This window comes from Orcinus orca, chromosome 1 (genome assembly GCF_937001465.1).
Source record: "Orcinus orca chromosome 1, mOrcOrc1.1, whole genome shotgun sequence".
Classification (NCBI taxonomy): Eukaryota; Metazoa; Chordata; class Mammalia; order Artiodactyla; family Delphinidae; genus Orcinus; species Orcinus orca.
The window spans coordinates 36,154,436-36,176,436 of record NC_064559.1 but is presented as its reverse complement, the minus strand read 5'-3'; the positions used below and the strand labels follow the sequence as shown (position 1 = coordinate 36,176,436).

The window sequence follows — 22,001 nt, the reverse complement described above, 5'->3', positions numbered from 1 at the left end:
GTATGGGTCACATGTCAGAGGCATCTGGATACCTTCCTGACCAGGACTCTAATTTGCAGTTTAACTTTGGGCAGGAACCCTTTTGACCCCTACCTAGATTCCTTATCTACAAATTGGAGATAGTAATATTGATCCCAAAGGGTGACAAGACAATCAAATGAGATAATATTGAGAAATATTAAGTGCTATATAAATATAAGGTATGACATTCTAACACTTTAGCTCTTGTCACTCACTTCTATGGGCAAGTACCTGATCTAAGGTAATATTTCCTAGGAGACAGAAGTGCACAGTGGTTGTGAGCCTAGGTTTAGAAATCAGACCTAGGTACCAATTTTCCCTCTGTCACTTATTAGCTGACTCTGGGTAAGTCATCTAAACTCTCTGAACTTTAATCTGTAACAGTGGAGGTAATAACGCCTTCCTTCCAGGATTCCAGTGAGGACTGAATGAAAAAAATTATGAAGTGCTTTACCTGGTACCTGGTACATGGCAAGCCCCTGAGGGATCATGGCTACCATCTTCATAATTGTTCTCAAAATGCTTTAAGATGCCTGAGTAACAGAACTGGGGGACTCCTGACCAGATCTTCGAATCCAGGAAAGAGGCGCCCTTGTACCCTTGGCTTTAAGCACTTACATCAATAAGGTCAGACAGGTCGTGGATGTAGTACTTGAAGACAGATGCATTGGTTGCTTCCAAAGCCAGTAAGTACTCATTCCGGGCTTTAATGGCCTTCAGCTTATTCTCTGTATACTTGGCTTGGCGCTGAAAAGGAAACAAAAGTTCAATTTTACTTTTTTTTTTCTTTTTTAAAGAGGGGAGATTGTTCTCTAAAAGATGAAAGTACAGCACATTCGAGAACCACAATTGTGCTGCTACTCCCTATGCGCATATGCCTTAAATTGGGTTCTAATTCTGTTTAATGACATTCAAGGGTATAATGTAGATCAATCCAGGAAAGGTTAATGAGGCTCCCTACTTTAGATGCGTGTCCCACTTTGGTTCTATCTGTAAATTCCATTCTCCATCCTTACACCGCGACCCTGAAGGAGGTGTCACTATATCTGCCTCTGAACACCTGACATCTGAAGCCAAACCCTACGGTTCCCCTCCCAGGCTTAGGAAAGGCAACTACTGTTTCTTGTTTGTCTGCTACAGATGCCCAAGTTCTTCCAATACCTAGGATTTCTTCCAGGGCAGACAGCAAGGTCATTAGGCACTAAAGGAACCCAGAGCTTCCTTGTTCTGCTCTCCACAGGGCTTACTGGAAAATTCCCATATCCTCCCCAGCCCCTACAGTTGCCAGAGCCTACACACCTTCTCCTTCATCTTCTCGATCTTCTTCACTGAGCTCCTCCGGACATGCTTCTCCTCAATGCGGACGTTGGATGTGGAGTCAGGGGAGCGTGGGGTCTGCCGGTCCTCCTGTTTTACGGATTTTCCAATTTGCTTCTCCTCCTGCTTCTCCGCCTCCTTTAGCTTGCTCTGAGCACTGATGCTGTCGGCATTGTACATGTGATATGTCTTCATGACCTGTAAGACACCGCCCACCCCCACCCCTAGAGGTCAAGCCAATGGGGTCAATTCTCTGTTTTACAGGCTAAGAGTCTCAGCTGGACCTCTCCCCCATGAAGCAATATCCTCATATCCTTAAGGGCAAAATTCATACGGTTTGGTTCAGCAAACTTTCTATATGAAAGACCACTCCAAAGCACAGGAAAGCAGTATTTGAACTGAGCCGACATGTCTTATTATTAAAATGATTTTACGTCTTCCACCCGTGATCATTTACTTCTATTTATTAACATTTATAAGCATTTCTATTTTATATTGTCCAAGTAATTTCCATCAGTTAGTCATCTCACAAGACTAAGATGGGAAACACCACCACTCAGACCCCAGGAGCAAAGCCTTCCCGGGCTGTTTGGGACCCTGAAGAGGGCAGCACAGCCTGTGGAGTAGCCTATACTTTGGGGACTTCCATATAAAATGGGGAAAAGGAAGAGCTGCAAACCCGCTTTCTACTGGCCTCACGTCCTAGGGATCTGTCTGTCAGCTTTATCCAGATCAAACAGCCTCTCTCACAGCAGCAGCAAGAACAAGGGCAGCTACCATTTACTGAGCACTTAGTATGTTCCTGGCTGTGTGCCAAGTGCTACACACACATTTTCTCATTTCATTCTTGTAGCAATCCTGTGATCTAGACAACAACCCCAGGAAGACGGTAAACCTGCAGAAAATTTCAGGTAAGAGCCTAAGAAGGAACAAAATCCACATCAAATGAAACTGGAGTTGCCACAGGAAGGAAGTAGTATCAAAGGAGAGGTCGCAATTTTCAAATTTTCCTTCAAAGCAACTGTCTGGGAGTCTAGTCCCTTTTCCTAATGAGGAGGCTGGAAAGCCTGGGACCTACATTCATTTCCTCCCAAACATACTACTTCCAGCCACCAGGTGTGCGCTCCTTCCTGCTGGAGCTCTCTGTTTCCACACAGGGAGCCTCTTCTTCTATCTGGAAATTAAAAATGCTTGATGACAAACCAAGGAAGCTGAAGTTCAAGAGTGCTGACATTTTGATTCCATGAGAGGGAGAATTAGAGAGTGTAGGGGTTGGGGTGTATATGTGTGTGTGTGTGGCGGGGTGGGGAGTGACTGAACAACAGAGGAGAGCCAGGGTGTAATACTAATAATAATCTCTATCAGTACACGCTGTGTGTCAGGGGTCTTATGTATGTCACCTCATTTAATGTTCACAACAAGTCCGAAGGACATGCTATTATTTCCACTTTTAAAGATGAGGAAGCCGAGGGACTCCTCTGGTGGCGCAGTGGTTAAGAATCCACCTGCCGATGCAGGGGACACGGGTTCGAGCCCTGGTCCAGGAAGATCCCACATGCCGCGGAGCAACTAACCCCATGCGCCACAGCTACTGAGCCTGCGCTCCAGAGCCCGCGAGCCACAACTACTGAAGCCCACGCACCTAGAGCCTGTGCTCTGCAACAAGAGAAGCCACCGCAATGAGAAGCCCGTGCACTGCAACGAAGAGTAGCCCCCACTCGCCACAGGTAGAGAAAGCCCATGTGCAGCAACAAAGACCCAACAGAGCCAAAAATAAATTAAAAAATAAACAATATAAAGATGAGGAAGCTGAGACTCAAAGAGATTAACTATCATACCCAAGGTCACACAGCTAGTAAATGAATCAGAATCAGGATTCAAACCCAGGATTGTCAGACCAAAGTCCACATTCTTAGCCACTAAGCACCAGTGTCTCTCCTCTGCCTACGTCTATGGCTGGATTAGTTGGGAGGAAAGGCTAAATTTAGTCAAGAGAGGCTTAAAAAGAGAATCTGGTTTCGTTTATAAATGTGAGTTAGAGCAGTAGGCTCAAATGGGGGCTAATTTGGCCCCCGGAGGACCAACGCCTGGAGACATTTTTGACTGTCACAACATTATCTGGCCCCAAATGCCCATGGTTCTGAGGCTGAGAAATCCTGGGTTAGAGGGATTTTGTGGGTATGTTCCTCTCTTAGCTGGAGGTGGAGGAAAGAGTAAAGAATACTGGGACACTGACAAAATCAAAGTACTTTAGACTTTAAATAATGTCTCATTTTCGATGCAGAATGTTTTAAATCAGCTTCACCTTATTCTGAACCTGACATCATTTCCTATAAGTATAAGACCTACTCTGTATATTCTGTACACAGGAGAAGCAATATTTAACAACTGACAGCATTAAAAACCTTCCTAAGTAATTCAGTCTTTCCAGATTGACTAAAAAGCAAGAAAGACGCATCTGTTATCCTGGCAGAAGAAGGGCAGATAGGAGGCTCCTTTTTCTCTTTTGACCTGAATGTGACCAAGGGATTCAAAAGTTCGAGTGAACAGTTATAAAAGTGAATTGATTTTAAGAAAGTGATTTTTTATTCCATGAAGATGCATAATAAGTAAAGAAGAAACACTATGAATAAACATGAGAGACAAAAAGAAGGGGTCAAAGGAATAGTGTCAACAGGACAATAAATGAAGTAATAAAAATCAACAATTTATATTACTCCTTTAAAGAACTCCCCTAAAGAACTTAAAGAACTTGCTTTAAAAGAGTAAAACACTACCTCATCTAAGAAACTATAAATTCCTAAGGGTAAGCACCACTTCTTTTGTGTTTTCCTTTCTGCATCACAGTTAAGAAATATATACACAGTGGTAGTTTTACAATAAATGTGGTTGCCCAAATGACTTAATGACACTGAATCTCTCCTCTTTGCAAATATAGAAGTATAACTAGTGTCTTTCAACTCAAGGGAAAACTAGGTATCCTGAGGCTGAAGCTTGAGTAATTGATGTCAAAACAAGTGGAGAAATAGGGAAGTCAAGACAGGAGTTGGAGAAATATATATAGTGAGGCAAAACAAACTAGGGGAAAAACTCAGAAGTCTAAATTTGCAGTTCTACAAAGGAATTCACTCTACTTTGAAAAACTAAATATTGAATTCATGCCTTTAGCTCTGCTCCTTCCCCAAGCCACACTAGAATAATAGAAAAGAGTTTTTCTATTTTTATTTTTTAGGTATAAACTGAGAAAAACAAAAAGAATGAAAGCAGAAGATGAAAAGGAGAGAGGCAAGTAGTAACTGACCTACTGAATCCTAAACCAAAAGTAGGGAGAGGCAAGAAGCAACCAGTAAATCACAGAAGCCCTGAGAGGAGTCGGTGGCAGTGGGATGAAGGTGGAGCTAAAAACAAGAGAAACTATTGAGCACCTGAGAACAGTTAGACTCCCAGACCCCATCCCCTCCCCCTCTGTGGTGGAAGACTAGAGGTTTATTTTCTATGGCTTGGGGACACCAGGCTCAGCTGAGGATAGGGGTACTGAACTTAAAACAGGAAAATTCCACACTGAATGTTGAGATGGCCAGGCCTCTTCATGACTCAGCCCCCAGACATAGGCAGGAGATCAGAAGAGCCTTATCTGAGGAATTTGCCCATCTGATATAAAAGATCTACAAATACTGATATCAGGGCTTCCCCATGGACACAGTCCAGTCAGATCACCCTACAGTAAAGACCACAGTTGACACAGAACTTCCAAGCAGATTTTTAATGTCTCACTTTAAAATATGAGCAGGCAGCAAAAATTACCAAACATTTAAGGAAAATATCTAATGTGAAAGACTAAGACCAAAGCAAACAATTGAGAGTTAACAGAAAGTACACAGTAAGAAGAAAACTTCAAAAATAATCCATCAGTAATATCTCCAGAGAGATCAATGAGAAATGAAAAGACATTGCATCATGAAACAAGAGCAGGATGCAGCAAAAAAGGAATATTTAGAGAACAATAAAAGAGCTCTTGGCGATTAAGACTCAATTCAAATATCTCTCCAAGGAGCCTGACTTCATGCCCTTCTTCTGTGTAGACATGTGAAAGATTCATCACTTCGTATTTCACTTACTGCTTTGCTTTTCTGTCTCTTCTATTAAAACTAATGCCTTGAGTTCAGGGACATCTCTTACGTGTCTTTGTATCCTTAGTGCCGAGTGCTGAAGACAAACAGGCAGGCAGAGTGGGGGGACTATTAACTGACATTGTTTCAGGGGAGCAGGTGCTAAATTCCAGTCTGAAGTGGCTCTGCAGACAGCTGCTGCACCAAATCAAGGGGACATATATTCACGGGCGGACAGAAGCTTGAAACCTCTGAGGCAACAACAGCTCCAGTGTCCCAACACCTTTTCTTTCTTTCTCAATTCTAGGGCGCTCTTGGCTCTTCCTACTCAGCCAGTCCACGTGGCTCAGTGCCCCCACCTTCAATCCTTTCTATGGGACCTTGCTGGGCTTTTCCAGATACAGCCTCTGAGTATAACTGAGGCAGAGAATTCTGGAGTTCTTTGGGAAGCAGTGTGCTCTGACTTCAAAGGCATTCCTGATTCATCAGTCAGAAAATGAAAACCACTTATGCCATGGCCTGTAAACTAGCCAGCCCATTAGGGGGTAAAAAGCACGTGGAGGAGAATGCTCACTGGGATTGCTCTCTAGGAGCAGCTGTGGCAAGCGGCCCCTGGCACAGAGTGCCAAGTCAGGAAAATCAAAGGCCTTTCAGGCAGATAAAAGGAAGGTACAGAGAGGCAGCTGGCCCCTTATGGTGAGAGTCTGGGCCTCTCGCCCAAAGGCATCTTTATTTGGGAACACCTGGGTCCTGCCCCTTGGATCATCAAGGTTCAAAAATACCTAAATTATCAACCCGTAGGTGATCAGTGTCCCAAAAAGAGGTATTTGTGGGCATTAAGGGCAGATACAAGGTAAGAAGAGCACTGAATACGGTGGGTCTTTACATCCTTGATTTCCTTTATCCCATGCCCACGAATAACTTCTATTGCTTATAGAGGCCCTTACTGAAGATCAAATAAGGGGAAAGTTCCTTATAAGAAGTCCTCCCGGGCCTCCTTGGTGGCGCAGTGGTTAAGAATGTGCCTGCCAATGCAGGGGACATGGGTTTGAGCCCTGGTCCAGGAGGATCCCACATGCTGCTGAGCACCTAAGCCCGTGTGCCACAACTACTGAGTGTGCACTCTAGAGCCCACGAGCCACAACTACTGAGTCTGTCCGCCACAACTACTGAAGCCCACGTGCCCTAGAGCCCATGCTCTGCAACAAGAGAAGCCACCTCAGTGAGAAGCCCACGCACCGCAACGAAGAGTAGCCCCTGCTCGCCGCAACTAGAGAAAACCCACATGCAGCAACAAAGACCCAACGCAGCCAAAAATAAATAAATAAAATAAATTTATTTTAAAAAAAAAAAGAAAGAAAAGAAGTCCTCCCTTGTTCCCTTCTTAACTCCTCTGAGAGAGGCAGAGACACAGAGAGAGTATATACAGCAAGTATCTCCTCAAAGCTAGCATACAATAGTCCCAAGTTCCTACTTGATGAAACCACTGTCCTATATAGGGTGACCGATCATCCTGGCTTACTCAGGACTTTCCTAGGCTCAGCACTGAAAGTCTCATGTCCCACGAAAGCCTTCAGTTCCAGGTAAAACAAGACAGTCAGTCACCCTAATGCCATGGTGCCTTTCTCAGACTAGTCCTATACTTATCTCACCCTCCAGAAGAAACAACTCATCATTCTATTCTCTGAACTTTCTAATGGCCTATAGAATCTGCAAACTCATCTGACCCTTAACTATAGTCTGATATTTCATGAAGCATGACTCCCCCAAACTCCCCACTCCCAAGGAAATGGAGACACCAGCACATGGAGTATGTGGAGAGTGGGCTCAACAGAGGTCGGGAGCATCCCCCAAGATCATATAGCTGGTGGAGACTGGGTAGAATCTGGGTTGCCTAATTCAGGAGACTCTAGCCATTAGACCAGGGTTTGTCAATCTTAGTACTATTGACATTTTAAGCCAGACAGTTCTTTGTTGTGAGGGCTGTCCTGTGCATGATAAGATTTCAGTTGCACCCTGACCTCCAGCACCCTCTGCTCCAGCGGTGACAGTTACAAACATCTGCAGACATTTCCAAGTGTCCCCCTGCATGAAAAAATCCCCCTGCTTGAGAATCACTGCACCAGACTGTTCTTCCTTCTCTGGAACTTTCCAGTGTTCTCTACTCTTTTTTCTCTTCCCATTGCCTACTAGAGGAAAATGTCAAATTTTTGTTTGGGCCTTGGATAGATTCTAAGACTGTGTACTAATTCACCTAATGAAAGGGGACACCAAGCCCAGCCAATTCTTGGTTTGCACACTAATGGGAAGACTTTATGCTCTGCGTGGACTATGGCCTCACAGTGGCCAGTGAAGTCCTGGGAAACTTCAGATGGCCTGAAGACTATAGCCCAAGGTGCCAGCTCGGCCCTCCTTAGAGTAGTGAGTTCCAAGGTTTTTTCTCACTCCAACACATATTATGCCTTTTCACTTATTTATTTTTGTTTAAAAAAAATCAGCATATTAGGAGACCTAGAATTCAGAGGAAAGTTAACAGATCCCTAGATGCTGCTCTTCCTCTGCTGCCTCAAATCCCACTGCAGACGTGGCACACTGGATTTATACTGGTTTGCAGTTTGCTGATAACCCACCCGACTCGTCCCCAGAAAGGGCAGCAGCAGAGGCCCAAGATGCTTATGGGAAAACAAAAGGATTCATATAATGACTACATGCGTTATTTTCTATCTTAGTGAATTATTTGCCAGGAGAAAGGAGTAGTAGCTCTTCTTCGTGCCTAGAAGATGCTCTAAAAATAAATAAAGAGCAGAAGTAAAGCATTTAAAAGACCAGAGGGTTCAGGAAACTCATCCAGTCTGAAAAAGGTTCATGTCAACATGCTCCTATTTTTAAACAGCCTTAACTTCATTTGAAAGAAATGAAAACTTGGGAACTGAACCAAAGGGAACCATCTATCTACTTGGCTTCAGAGCAGAAGAGTCACAGAGTAGAAATTGCAAACAAACTGAGCATCACTGGAGACAAAGCTGATGGCCACCCTACCCTATTTACTTGCTTAACAGTTGCCATGACAAAGTGGCCACACCTAGGCTTTTGGATCAAGAACACGGAATTCTCTGATCCCAAATGCCTGTGATACATGTTGCCACTGCCTGTCTTCTTGTAAATTTAAAAAAAGAAAGAAAGAAAGGAAGGAAGGGAGGGAGGGAGGGAGGGAGGGGGAGAGAGAGAGAGAGAGAGAGAGAGAGAGAGAGAGAGAGAGAGAGAGAGAGAAAGGAAGAAAGAAAGAAAGAAAGAAAGAAAAAAAGAAAAAATGCAGTGAATAAGCAAGTAAACACAGGAAATCAATTTCACCTCCAAAACAGGATGGGGCAATCCTGGAGAATGACACAAAGGCCTGGCACAGCCCAGCTGGAGAAGGGGGCCCTGAAAGGCTTTAGCTGCACAATAGTAATATTCCCTATAGGGCAGCAGGCATTTCCTAGGTGTGCGTGTTTGTTTTAATTATAATTAACGAAACACGGCTGGGGGAGAAACAGCCCCCACCATCTCCCAGTGCATGAAAAAACGCGCATCAGCCACAGGCATCATGTGCCTGAAGTGCCAGTCACTTCAGAACAAATTGTGTTTTCTTCTCCAAACCCAAAGCCTGGCCCTTCACTAGTGGAGGCGTGGCCTTTATAAAGCCCCAGGGAGTCGATACAAAGCTCTCTCTGCCTGAACTGGTCCCTTATGTTAAGGGCATTTAGGACTCTGCGTCCCTGTAAGATCACTCGTTCTAGTCTCAAACCAGGAGATCAATCCAAGAACTGATGCAAAACTTTGAACAACAGGTCCTGTCCAATAGGGCGAGTATCATTCATGGAGCAATGCAAGCTATGCTCCTTGCCATTAGGTTCGGGGGTCCCTGGTTTGCTGTTAATGAGGGTCAGTTGTGCTGGTGACCTAGGCCTTGGCTGGTCTCTGGTGATGATGCCCCCAAAGAAGCCAGCGTTAGCTTGCACAGCTGAAGAGAGATCTTATTTTGAGAAAGTGTCTTTGGGCTCATTCCAGTTTGAAAATAAGAGTGTGAAAAAAGAGATGGGTGAAGTCATCCCTAGCGGGGACCATGCACTGTCCTCAACCTCAGCTCAGTTCTGTTGCTGACGTGAGTATGGCCACAAGCTGCCAAACGCTGCTTCCCTCTGCTTGTGACAGAGCCAAGCAACCCAGCTGATTTACCGAGTAGAGCTCATTCAGGACCTTCATCAAATCATCTTGGAGCTGCTGGCCGACTTCTTTACTCTGCAAAGAAAGAGGAATGAAGGTTAATTGGGAAACAGAAGGAGGGAGGAGGGGGCAACAAAGGCAAGGGCAGCACGGGCTCTACAAATAACACAGACTCAATTAAGGCCCATTATTTAACCCAGCAAATCAGATAACCACTCTGATCAGACCAAATTATGGTCAGATTACTAAAAGAGTTTTAATAAAATGAAACGTGCCCCTTCTAGAGCCTAGCAAAGGAAATCGCGTGGAGGGAAAATGGCTTGTAGCCTTTGATTTTTCAATTGGTCCCCGAAGAGCAGGCCTGAAAGCCACAACCCACTTGGCAACAGTTGTTAGGTGGGACGAGCTTTCTTGAATCCTTGCAGTCAGGCTTTCCTGAGAATTGTGGAGGAAAGTAAGATGTGAAATAGGGTGAGATAGGCATGCGTATATAAACATCCAAGGACTTCCAAGTACCTGACTAAATAGGAGCCTCCAAGCAAGAAGAATTTATACCTCTTACTTGCTTTATTTCTACCTCAAACTCCCAGGGCAGTGGTACCTCAAACATGACTGGTTGCTAATGTTGATACTGATGATATACGTTAAGGGGCCTCCAACAGATTAATCTTAAGGAGTGGTGGCTCTCAGGTTCTTCGCTGCTGCCACCCAGGGCTGGCATCTAACTACATGGGGAAAAGGGTAGAAATAGAGAAGAATAAGGAAGCAGGAAGGAAATGAGTCACGCCTTTGATGCTGAGTGTTCTATGCCAAGCCCACGAGAGCAGGACATAAAACTGATTGGCATCACTGGGTCATTGAGAGGGGAAACCTTTGTTTTATCTTCTGCCAGCTCCTTCTAGTTCTTTCCTACTAAAAATCAGATACCAACAATGCCCTTCTAACAGAAGGTATAATACTACCTACCCCCTGGTACAGCTCAGCTCCCAGGCAAAGAAAGGAAGATGTCCTGCATGTCAGAAACATAATAATTTAAGATCTTGCTTTTTTTTTTCAAGATATATGACTTTAAAAATATTTTTTTCTGATTACAAAAGGAATATACATTTATTGTAATAAATAAGAAAACTGTAGAAAACCTCAAAAAAGAAAAAGCAACCCTTAATTCCTACCGCTAAGAAATCACCACTCTAGACTTTGTTATACATTTTTCCCTCTACAATTTTTATGGAATTGGGATTGCATTATACACACTGTAACTTATCCACTTAGACATATGTTGTGAATATTTCCTTACATATTATTCTTCTATAGTATTATAATAGATTATATTGATGTAGTTCCTATATTCTTGGACATTTACTTTGCTTACTATTTTTTGTACTAAAACATGCTGTATTTAATTACTTTGTATATAATCTATGCACACACCTGTCATTATTTTCCCCTAGAAGTAACATTGCTGAGTCAAAGACTGCTAACTTATACCATTAAATTGCCCTTGGAAAAAACTGTACCCATTTAAAATACCAATAGAAGCATATAAGAATGTTTTTTACTTTTTTTGTCTTGAAAATTTGATATGGTATCCTCTTTTAATTTGCAGTCCTTTAATTCTAGTGAGCCTAAACCTTTTTTTACATGTTTAGCAGTCATTTTCACTCTTCCTTTATGCTTTGCCATTTTTCTATTAAGGAATTAATTATGGAATGTAACATATGTGTGACCTTTGTTGTGAGCAGACATGAATTTTTACACCTGGTAGTGTGGAGAGGGATGGAGGGAGCCCTGAATTGGCAATCACAAGACTCTTCTATTTCCAGCTCCTCCACTATCAGGAAAATAGCTTTGGACAACCTGGTCCATCTCTCTGGACCTCTGTTTTCTTTTCCATAAAATGAAAGTCTTTGGCTTAAACGTTCCTAAGGTCTTTTCCAACCTCTGCCATTCTATAATTCTTTGCCATCCTTTGCCTGGCTTCTTGAGTCCACATTAGATTCCAACACCCCCACTTCAGTGTACGGGGGGTTGGCCTTCCTCAACAGAGCACAAGATAATCAGCACGTTCTCCTTAGGGACCAAGATGCTCTACAGGGCTTCCCCGGTGGCACAGTGGTTGAGAGTCTGCCTGCCAATGCAGGGGACACACGTTTGAGCCCTGGTCTGGGAAGATCCCACATGCCGCGGAGCAACTAGGCCCATGAGCCACAACTACTGAAACTGCACGTCTGGAGCTTGTGCTCCGCAACAAGAGAGGCCGCGACAGTGAGAGGCCCGTGCATCACGATGAAGAGTGGCCCCTGCTCGCCGCAACTAGAAGAAAGCCCACGCACAGAAATGAAGACCCAACACAGCCAAAAATAAATAAATAAAATTAAAAAAAAAAAAAAAAAAAGATGCTCTACCAAATGGATGGCTTCAGGAGTATCTTGCTAGCCTTAAATTTACTATTCCCAAATGACTCTCATTCAATGCCCTCAACCGCTGGAAGAAGCCGTAAGAGGAAACGTCTTTTTCCAGGATCTCACATACCAACCTCTCCCTCCCATTGTGAGGAGAGCTGAGCTCCATTGAAGCAGCAGAGGCCCAAGGAGTTGAAGTGAGGCAAAATGACTCACCAACCAGCCACAGATCAGCAACAAGGCCAGGAAGTGACCATGAGTATCATTTCCAAACACCCTGCGCTCCTGCCTCCAGGCCGACTCCCCCTGCCAGCCTCCCAGCCTCTCTTACACCTCCTGGTGTTTAGATGGCAGATGTTACAGGAGAAAACTCCCATTCCTCTACCCTGCTGCTTACCCATGACTTAAATAACCTAGTCCCCAGAAGAGGTGGGAAGGAGAGGGGGAGAAAAAGCATAACCAATCAAACAGCAATTAAGCCCGGGCAGATGTTTCCTTTCGTGTACTGATTAGTTGGAAAAGGACCGACTCAACTATTATCCCTGTTTATTTGAACAGGCTGCTGAAGTGATTCTGACTTACTCTCCCTCTGGCTGCGGGCTGGGCTGGGAACACACGTGCTGTTAGCCAGGTTACAGTTATGATAAAGTCCCCAGCAATTGGGAGAAATTCTGACTCGAGGAGAGAGGCAGGAAATAGCCTGTACCTCTCCTTGCGCAGACGATAAAACGCCACCGTTCTCTATTTCAGAAACCTTAACTGTGTGCCTCTGGGGGCAAGCGTGGCCCCAGCGATCCCAGAAGGGCTTCCGTGCTGGCGGCTGCTGTGGAGCAGTTGTCAGAGCTGGGACGCTACAAGGGGGACCCACCCAAAGACAAGGAAGACATTTATTCCTGGGAACAACAGGACCTGATGAGGCCGAGTCCATGACAATGCAGACTGTGGAGCCTTTCCGTTTCCTATAACAAACAGCAAGGGGGCTTCCCTGGTGGCGCAGTGGTTGAGAGTCCGCCTGCCGATGCAGGGGACACGGGTTTGTGCCCCGGTCCGGCAATGATCCCACATGCCGCGGAGTGGCTGGGCCCGTGAGCCATGGCCGCTGAGCCTGCGCGTCCGGAGCCTGTGCTCCGCAACGGGAGAGGCCACAACAATGAGAGGCCTGCGTACCGGAAAAAAAAAAAAAAAAAAAAAAAAAAAAAAAGCTAAGGGATTTCTAGGCAGAAAAGAGAAAGAGAATTTACAGAGCAGTCTTTGTGCCCTATCATATAGCCTGCATCTCTTTTCTTTAAAATTTCTTGGAAGAGAATGAGTCATCTAAACATTGCAGGAAACCAAATAGAAGTCGAGGGAAAAAATTACTTTGGGCAAAATTTTTCTCTTAAATGTTCGCATAGTAATCTTTGCCTGGAAAAAAAAAAAAAAGAAGAAGAAGAGATGCCTAAATTTAGACCAGAGATGTGGCACAGTGAATGCTGGTTCTCTGGGATAGGAAGTGCCATGGTGTGCTCAGGAGGGAGCTTTTATTTTGAAACTCACCACAACTGTCTGGCCAGTGTGTTTCACAGGCCCCCACTCTGCCTGCTGCCGGGGCGGGGCTGATTGGAAGGCAGTGAGATTGTAACAGACCTGCCAGCTGTGTGCTTACAAAATGGGCAGGGAATCCTCCTTTTCCAACAGATAACAGCACTGGCCAACAGAACCGAAACACACAGCCTCATTTCCCAAAGACCATCAAGTCCTGAAACCTCCTCACTCACAAAAAGGATGCAGCAGCAGAAACGTAAGGACACATGAGGTTCTGTGGTCTGGGCTGCCGGGACACTGGTCACTCAACTTTGGAGCAATACATTTCCTGAGCTTGGATGGGTTTGTCTATGAGCATTTCCCAAAGAACACTGATTATGAAAGGGTTTTCAAACCAGTGCTCATCAGGGAGATTACCTACTACCTGATTCTCTAGGTACTTAGCTCAGCACTAGTATGCTTTCCAAGTTGGGGAGGAGGGGCTGTTGTTTACTGGCCATCTATACTACAAAGCTCTATTATCTGAAGGGGACAAAATTACCCCTTATTTGTACGAAAAAAAAAAAAAGAGGAAGTCATGTCTCTGCCATGTGGTGAGAGCTAATTTCAGCCCTGTCCCAAGGCTGAGCCCGTCAGCAGGTAGAAACAGTAGGATCATTTAGTTCTCTGCCGATTAGCCGGTGTCAGCAGATTTCCAAAAAGGAATCCAATTTTCAAGGGCATATATCTCCCTCCACCAGTGCTACACCCCCTTCCCTACCCCAAAGATACTTCTGAGACCAACTGTTAAAAAGACCTAAAAAAATGTAAAATTGAATTTACATTTACAGGTTTCAGAGGAAAGAGACATGAACCCTATACGAAGCTCTGACAGCCGGAGAAGTGCCACCAGATGTAGGGTCAGTTTCAGGGGCGCTGGCTCACCACTTCAAAGTGGCCAAGTTTCAAGAGCTGGAGCTTTGCCTGAAATACTTTTGGTGGGGAGGACAGGGCTAAAAGGAGTGGCTGTGTGGCAGCAGAGCTAGTGCTAGGTGATGGTGGGCACTGTGTCTGGCCCCTCCTCAGCCCATCAAAATAGGTGGTCCAGGATGCAGCCGTGAGGGTGCAGGGTGTGGTGATCCTGCGGGTCAGAGCTCAGGAGTGATTTCTAGATTTCCCTATGGCCACAATACTTGTATCTATGCGGGGGGACTCTTTCTATTCAGCTTTCACTCACTGATTAAGCTAGCACATGGTGGCTCTAGCAAGACTGTGCTCCGGTTATGCTCTGGGGAGCCCATGGTAGCATAAAATAGAAATATACTGAATTGCAAGACACTTATAGAGAGGTAGGCTGGGAGCTGCCACGAAATAGACACCTGAAGTGCTTTTACCTTCTGAAGATAGGGTAGAACAGGATTTCAAAAAATACATTTTAAAAATTGTAATCCAGTATAACATGTGTGTGTCTACAGTAAAGGTCCTTTTTATGTGCAGTGCATTCTGATTTTTCCTATTCTTTTCTCCTCTTCAATTTTTTTAATGTTAGTCATAATTCACTAAATTCATTTTACAACTAATCAATGAGTCATTATACACAGGTTTAAAAATACTGGACACGCTACTTGGGGCATTGATAAAGAAAATAGTGGATTGAGGACTGAAGCCCACCAACCAAGACAAGTGCTAAGTAACTTGGCTCTCAAGGTGGCTAACTGCATGTTTTGAAGCAGGTTCAATTACTAGATCCTGGCAAAGGCGGAAATGCTGTATTTTTAAGGAGTGATCAATAAAGAGTCCATTGGCAAATATTTATAGAACACCTATTATGTGTCAAGTACTTGTGGTTTAACTGGAAATATAGTAGTATACAAAACAGTTTAAAAGTTTACAGTCTACTGAGAAAGATGGACATTAAGCTGATATCTGAGCCTATCAGAATGCAACTATTCCAGTCTCAAAAGCATTACTAGAAATGGAATTTCTTAAGTTAGTTTTCTAGTTCAAGATGAATTTGTTTCTATCTCAGCCAAGAGGTTTCCACACTTAACTCCAGAGCAAGCTAGATATTGAATCTAGCTTGCCAGAAACATGATTTCAAAAAAATCTTGCTATTACATAGCAAATCCCTTCTTTGAATTTGCCTTTCTAAGTTTCTAACAGATATTTCAGGTTGTAAAGATACTGCTTCAGTATAAGTGACTCCCAAAGCAGTCACATTTCATTTTTAAAGAGTCTCTTGAGCTTCTCAGAACCATACAAACTAAAAAACTCACCAGGTGCTCCTTCACTCAGAAGTGAATGGGTGTAGTTAAATTCTCTCAGTAACAAGAGTCATATTTTAAGAGAATAAAAGAAAATGTCAGAAACCTGACACAGTCTGAGACCCAATACCCGTCTCGGAATTTGTCTTTTGAAACACAACTGGTTTCTCAATTAGATTCCTGTTTAATTATCTAAAAAACTTAATCTAAAAAAATCCCAAAGCTACTAAAATATGAAACCATCTAAAACTAATGAAAGCGACAGATTATAACTTTTAAAACCATATTTCTTAAGTGCCCAGCCCACTGCTTTGTACACAGCAGCCAGTAAGGTAACCAGTTATTGAATCAATTAGGTAAACTTTTAGACTTAAACATTATGCTTTCACATAATCACAAGAATAAAACAATATAGCTGCGTTTACTTCACGTAGATTACTGAAAGTGGAAACTCCATCAGAAGTTATCCACGTGAACTCCCTCAGGTTACAGTTCACAGATGAGCCCAAAAAGTTGAAATGACTTTTCTGGGGTCGCACAGCTATCCAGTATCCTGTCTGGGACCACATGCAGTATTCAAAGAGGGTGAAACATGCAGGCACTAGAGCAGGGTTTGACTCCTGCTTCTACTTCCCATTTGTATCACCTTGGGTAAATTGTTTAACCACTCTATGCCTCAGCTTCTGCATCTGTAAAATAGGATAATAATGAGATAATCCATGTAAAGTGATTAAGGTAGAATCTAGCACTTAGTATGCTCAATAAATGTTAACCATTTTTTAAATTTATTTATTTATTTTTTGCGGTACGCGGGCCTCTCACTGTTGTGGCCTCTCCTGTTGCGGAGCACAGGCTCTGGACGCACACAGGCTGAGCAGCCATGGCTCACAGGCCCAGCCGCTCCGCGGCATGTGGGATCTTCCTGGACCGGGGCACGAACCCGTGTCCCCTGCATCAGCAGGCGGACTCTCAACCACTGTGCCACCAGGGAAGCCCCTGTTAGCTATTATTAATATTAGAATCCAGCCCTCTTAACACCCACTTGAAAGCTCTTTTCCACCAATGTGCTGCCTCCTGATGTACCCCCAAAACATATAATGATCATGGTATGTGGAATTGGGAAGGCTCCCAGAAGCTAATCCCCAGGCAGAACTGCAGCTAAATCCCTCCAGTGGAGGGGCTCTATCAACCACAGGGAAGAAGAATCTTTGGTTTTCCTCATGCTGCTGATGCACAATCTATTCCCCTCCCCAGTTTCAGTAAGAACCAAAGTAAGAATAACTCTGTAAGAAATATGAAGTTTTCCTAAGAGGGAAGGGTAGGTGTTTAGCAAAAAGGAAGAAATTGGCGGGGGGTGTGGGGCAGTGGCTGTAGAGGCAAAATAAAAGAATAGATTTACTTTCTATCTCTCTAGGTAGATTAAACAGGAAAGATCCTTCTCAGATGCACAACTGGGACTTGGTTCAATTGGGGTCATAAATTAAATGTCCAAAGGTAGGATCTCCCTACTGTCTAGGTCAGAGAAGACAAAGAATGCCCATTACTAAGTTCTCGTTTAATGAAATCCAAGAGCTTTCTCCTCTAGGGCACTTGTTTCTGAAAGCGATTTCCTTAAGGCTTTCCCAGAAGTTCTGGAATGTGTGAGTAGTCAGACTTAATAACCCACAGTAATGCTAGTGGGCCCTGGGAGAAAATCCATTCTTTGCCATGACAGTGAACGCTATGGATTCAATTTCTACCTCCTGTGGACGCTTACTATGCTCTGTTACAACTGACCAGAGCCTCTTGTCAGGGAAACATATGATTCGAACAAGGCTGAGTCCCACTGGACTAGGGCAGGGGTGGGGTGGGGGTAGGGGGACAGGAAGAGGCTGAAGGTCCTCTGCTCTCCCAAGACCTCAGATGGCAGAGTCTAAAACAAAGACCTATAAGAATCTGAATGTCCCCCCATAGTTGTTTCAATCTCTTGGAATGGCCTATTCTAATACTAAAAAATAAGCTGAAAGCAACATCCCTTAAAAGGAGACAATCAAGTCTGAGGCTTCATTTCTTAAACCACCACTATGATGCTTCTCTTGGCAAATTTCCATCTTTAACTCTTCTGGATAATGATTTCAGTGGGAGTGTAATAATGTCTTTAGGCCCTGATCTCCAGTGCCAAAGGATTTCTTGAGGTCGTATTGAAGATGAGTGATCACCCCATCTCCCAGTCAGGACACTAAAGGCATAGAAATGGTGTCTTGATGACCATGGCATCCTTGGGTAGACTGGGACACAGGGGACAAAAGACACAAAGACAAACAGGCAACATGAGAGCACAAATCTCTCGGCAGCTGTAAAATGGACTCTAGAGGAAAAATAATCAATGGGTTGGAACTGGGCAAGAAAGAAAAAAAAAACCAAAAAGCCAGAATGATATGGTGGATGTAAGCATATGCCCGTCTACAGTAAGGAATTCCAGGAGCTAGGTGATGGGAAGAATACCCCTGTGGCTCCCAGTTGACTGCGAGGAGGCTGGAAGCATAGGAGTTAATAGAGCTCATCTGAAAGCTGGCAGCATGAACACGGCATGGGAGGCGGCCTGGTAGGAAGTAAAATAGTCAGCAGCACCCATACAGGAAATGCCTGGGGTGCTGGGAAAATCGCTGATTAGATACTTTAAAGAGGAACCTGGCAGCAAAGTCAGTTCATTGAGGGATCTGTGTAGTTCTACTTTTGGAGTTGTCTTAGAATCCCACCTTCCAGAGAAAAGGAGGAGCAGAGGGTTTAATTATGGAAAGAGCATCTTGATACTTCAGGTGCCAGAGTTGGACCGGAGAGGAGCAAAAAAGCCAACTCTGGGAGATAAATAGAGTTCTTCACTGGCAGAAGATTAGAATGCATTTCCTTGGGGCTGGGGTGGAGTTCTGAGTCTGGACAGCTTTCTTCAGTGACAGTGGTGGTCTGTACCCTTTCGTCTTTGTCCACACTGTGTCCACATGCGCAGCCACTCCCATCAGTCTACGGACAGTTAAAAAAATCTACGTCCTTGGAGAAGGGCACCTTCCCTCATCCCCAGTGAAAAATCAGTGAATTGTGAGAAGGAGGATGTCCAGAGTTTGGAACTGACAATTTCCATTCCCCAGCTCTAAGTGCTTCAATTTTTCCTCTTCACTTCAGGCTTTATAAATTTTCCAGGTCCACCAATAGAACGTGTATCTGACTGCAGTTGCCAGGCATAGGGCCCATATATGTCATTTAGGCCAGGTTTGTTCATTGTTTTTCAAATCTTCTTTATCTTTACAGATTTTTTTTGTGTGTGTGTGTGTTTTGTCTATTTGATTATTCACTAAGTCAGGTGTATTAAACCTCCCACTGGGGTTGATGATTTGTCTATTTCTCCTTTTAATTCCATCCATTTTTGATTTATATGTTTTAAGTTCACATTATTAATTCTTCCCAGTAACTTGAATCTTTAATTATTATGAAATATCCTTCTTTATCTCTAATAATACTTTTTGCATTAAAATCTATCTTGTCTGATTTTATCAGAACTATCTTTTCCTATCATTTTGCTTTAACTCTTTCTATATCCTTATATTTAACTCTGTCTATATCCTTATATTTAAGGTGCGGCTTTTCATGTTTCAGTTTTGTTTGTTTAAAATCTGTTTTTTAATTCTGCATGAGTCTATTTACAGTCATTGTAATTACTGATACATTTAGGTTTAAATCCACCAACCAGCTGTATGCTATTTGTTCTATTTTCTCTCATTTTTTACCTTCTTTTTTCCTTCTAATTGAAAAAATTCAGTAAAAGTCACTCTTGGTTTATTCTCTGTGCTTTGACACATTTGTGTACGTTTGTACACAAATGTACAAAGTGGGTAACCACCACCACAGTTAAGACATAGAACAGTTCCATCACCCACCAAAAAATTCACTCATGCTGCCCCTTTATTGTCAAACTCTCCTCTACCCTTAATCCCTGGAAGCCACTGCTGTGTTCTATATTCCTATAGTTTTCTCTTTACCAGAATCTTTCTTACCATCTTTTGGCTAGTTTTTATTTATCAAGTTTCCCCCTCTCTTAGATTGGTTGAGATACTATTTCTTTAGTGATAACCCTAAATTATAACATACATCCTTGACTTGCCAAAGTCTAATATAAATTAATACTTTTACCACTTCCAGGACAATACCTTTAAACCTATTTCCCCATCTCTGCCTGGGCACAGATTCTATTGTTGCCATTTACATTAATTTTATGTATGTTTAAAACCCTGCAATAAATTATTTTTTTAAAGTCAATATTCATTTAGATGTATACTTTTTGTTTCTCTTCACTTTTTTTTTCCTGCATCTCCAAGCTTCTATCTGGGATTCATTTTATTTCTGCCTAAAGAATACCATTCAGTATTTCTTTTAGTGCAAGTTCTGCTGACGATAAGTTATATTCGAGTTTTCTTGTCTGAAACTGTCTAGTTCACCTTCATTTTTGAAGGTTATTTCTTTCAGCATCACTCTGCTGTCTCTTTTCTTTTATTGTTTCCGTTGTGAAGTCAGCTGTCAGCTTTGCTCTCTCTCCTTTGAAGGTAATAGGCCTTTTTTCCCCCCTTTGGCTGTTTTTAAGATTTCTCTCTGTCATAGTTTTCAGCAACTTTACTCTAATGTGCCTACATGTAATTTTCTTTGTATTTATCCTGCTTGGGGTTCATAATCCTTCTTCAATCTGTGACTTGATGTCCCTTCTTAGGTTGGGACAACTCATAGCTTTTATCTCTTCAAATATTGCTTCTACCCCATTCCCTCTGTTCTCTTCTTCTGGAACTTCAAATGTATGCATATTAGGCCTATTTACCATATCCCACAAGTCTCCTATGCTCTTTTTTTGTTTTGTTTTGATTTTGGTATTTTCCATCCTTTTTCTCTTTCTAAGCTTCCGTATGCATTTTTTTCTGACCTATCTTCCAATTCATTAATTCTTTTCTTTTTAAAAAAATTTATTTATTATTTATATATTTTTTGGCTGCGTCGGGTCTTAGTTGCGGCATGAGGGATCTTGGTTGAGGCATGTGGGATCTTTCATTACGGTGCGTGGGCTTCTCTCTAGTTGTGGCATGCAGGTTTTCTCTTCTCTAGTTGTGGTGCGCAGGTTCCAGAGTGTGTGGGCTGTGTAGTTTGCAGTACACAGGCTCTCTAGTTGAGGTGTGCAAGCTCAGTAGTTGTGGTGCGTGGGTGCCTGCAGCCTGTGGGATCCTAGTTCCCTGACCAGGGATCAAACCCACGCCCCCTGCATTGTTAGGTGGATTCTTTACCACTGGACCACCAGTGAAGTCCCCAATTCATTGATTCTTTAGTCAGCTCTGTCTAACCTGCTATTTAATCCACAATGAGCTCTTTATTTTAGTTACTATATTTTTCAGCACTAAAATTTGTTTGATTCTTCTTGTTTTTAACATTGAGATAAAACTCACATACCATAAATTCACCTTTTTTTTTTTTTTTTTTTTGCGGTACGCGGGCCTCTCACTGCTGTGGCCTCTCCCTCTGCGTAGCACAGGCTCCGGACGCGCAGGCTCAGCAGTCATGGCTCAGGGCCCAGCCGCTCCGCGGCATGTGGGATCCTCCAGGACCGGGGCACGAACCCACGTCCCCTGCATCAGCAGGCGGACTCTCAACCACTGCGCCACCAGGGAAGCCCAAATTCACCATTTTAAAGTGTATGATTCAGTGGTTTTAGTATATTCACAAGGTTGTGCAACAGTCACCACTATTTAATTCTGGAACATTTCATCACCAAAAAAAGAAGGCTCTCACCTGAGCCCTTCCTCCAACTCCTGGCAACCATTAAGCTACTTTGTGTCTCTATGGATTTGCCCATTCTGGATATTTCCTATAAATAGAATCATATAATATGTGTTTTTAAGGTTCATCTATGTTGTAGCACATATCAGTACTTTCTTCCTTTTTATGGCTGAGTACTATTCCATTGTATGGATACGCCACATTTTGTTTACCTGTTAATTAGTTGATGAACATTTGGATTGTTTCCAAATGTTCATCAACTGCTTATTATGAATAATTCTGTTATGAACATTCATGTACAAGTTTCTGTGTGGGCATGTTTTCAGATATCTTGAGTATACATCTAGGAGTGGAATTGCTTGGTCATAGGGTAACTCTATGCTTAAGTTTTT

General features: G+C 43.2%; 1 protein-coding gene across 9 annotated transcripts in view; it reads right to left on the bottom strand.

The window, feature by feature from the left end:
• Positions 1 to 22,001, bottom strand: part of SRGAP2 (SLIT-ROBO Rho GTPase activating protein 2) — a 238,432-nt gene that overhangs the window by 68,223 nt on the left and 148,208 nt on the right. For all 9 annotated transcript variants that reach the window (XM_033410544.2, XM_033410545.2, XM_033410546.2 and 6 more), the window contains 3 exons: positions 9,666 to 9,728; positions 1,321 to 1,536; positions 640 to 768 (listed from right to left, as the gene is read on the bottom strand). In XM_033410544.2, the coding sequence (XP_033266435.2) occupies positions 640 to 768; positions 1,321 to 1,536; positions 9,666 to 9,728 (408 nt within the window). The remainder of the gene's footprint in view (positions 1 to 639; positions 769 to 1,320; positions 1,537 to 9,665; positions 9,729 to 22,001) is intronic.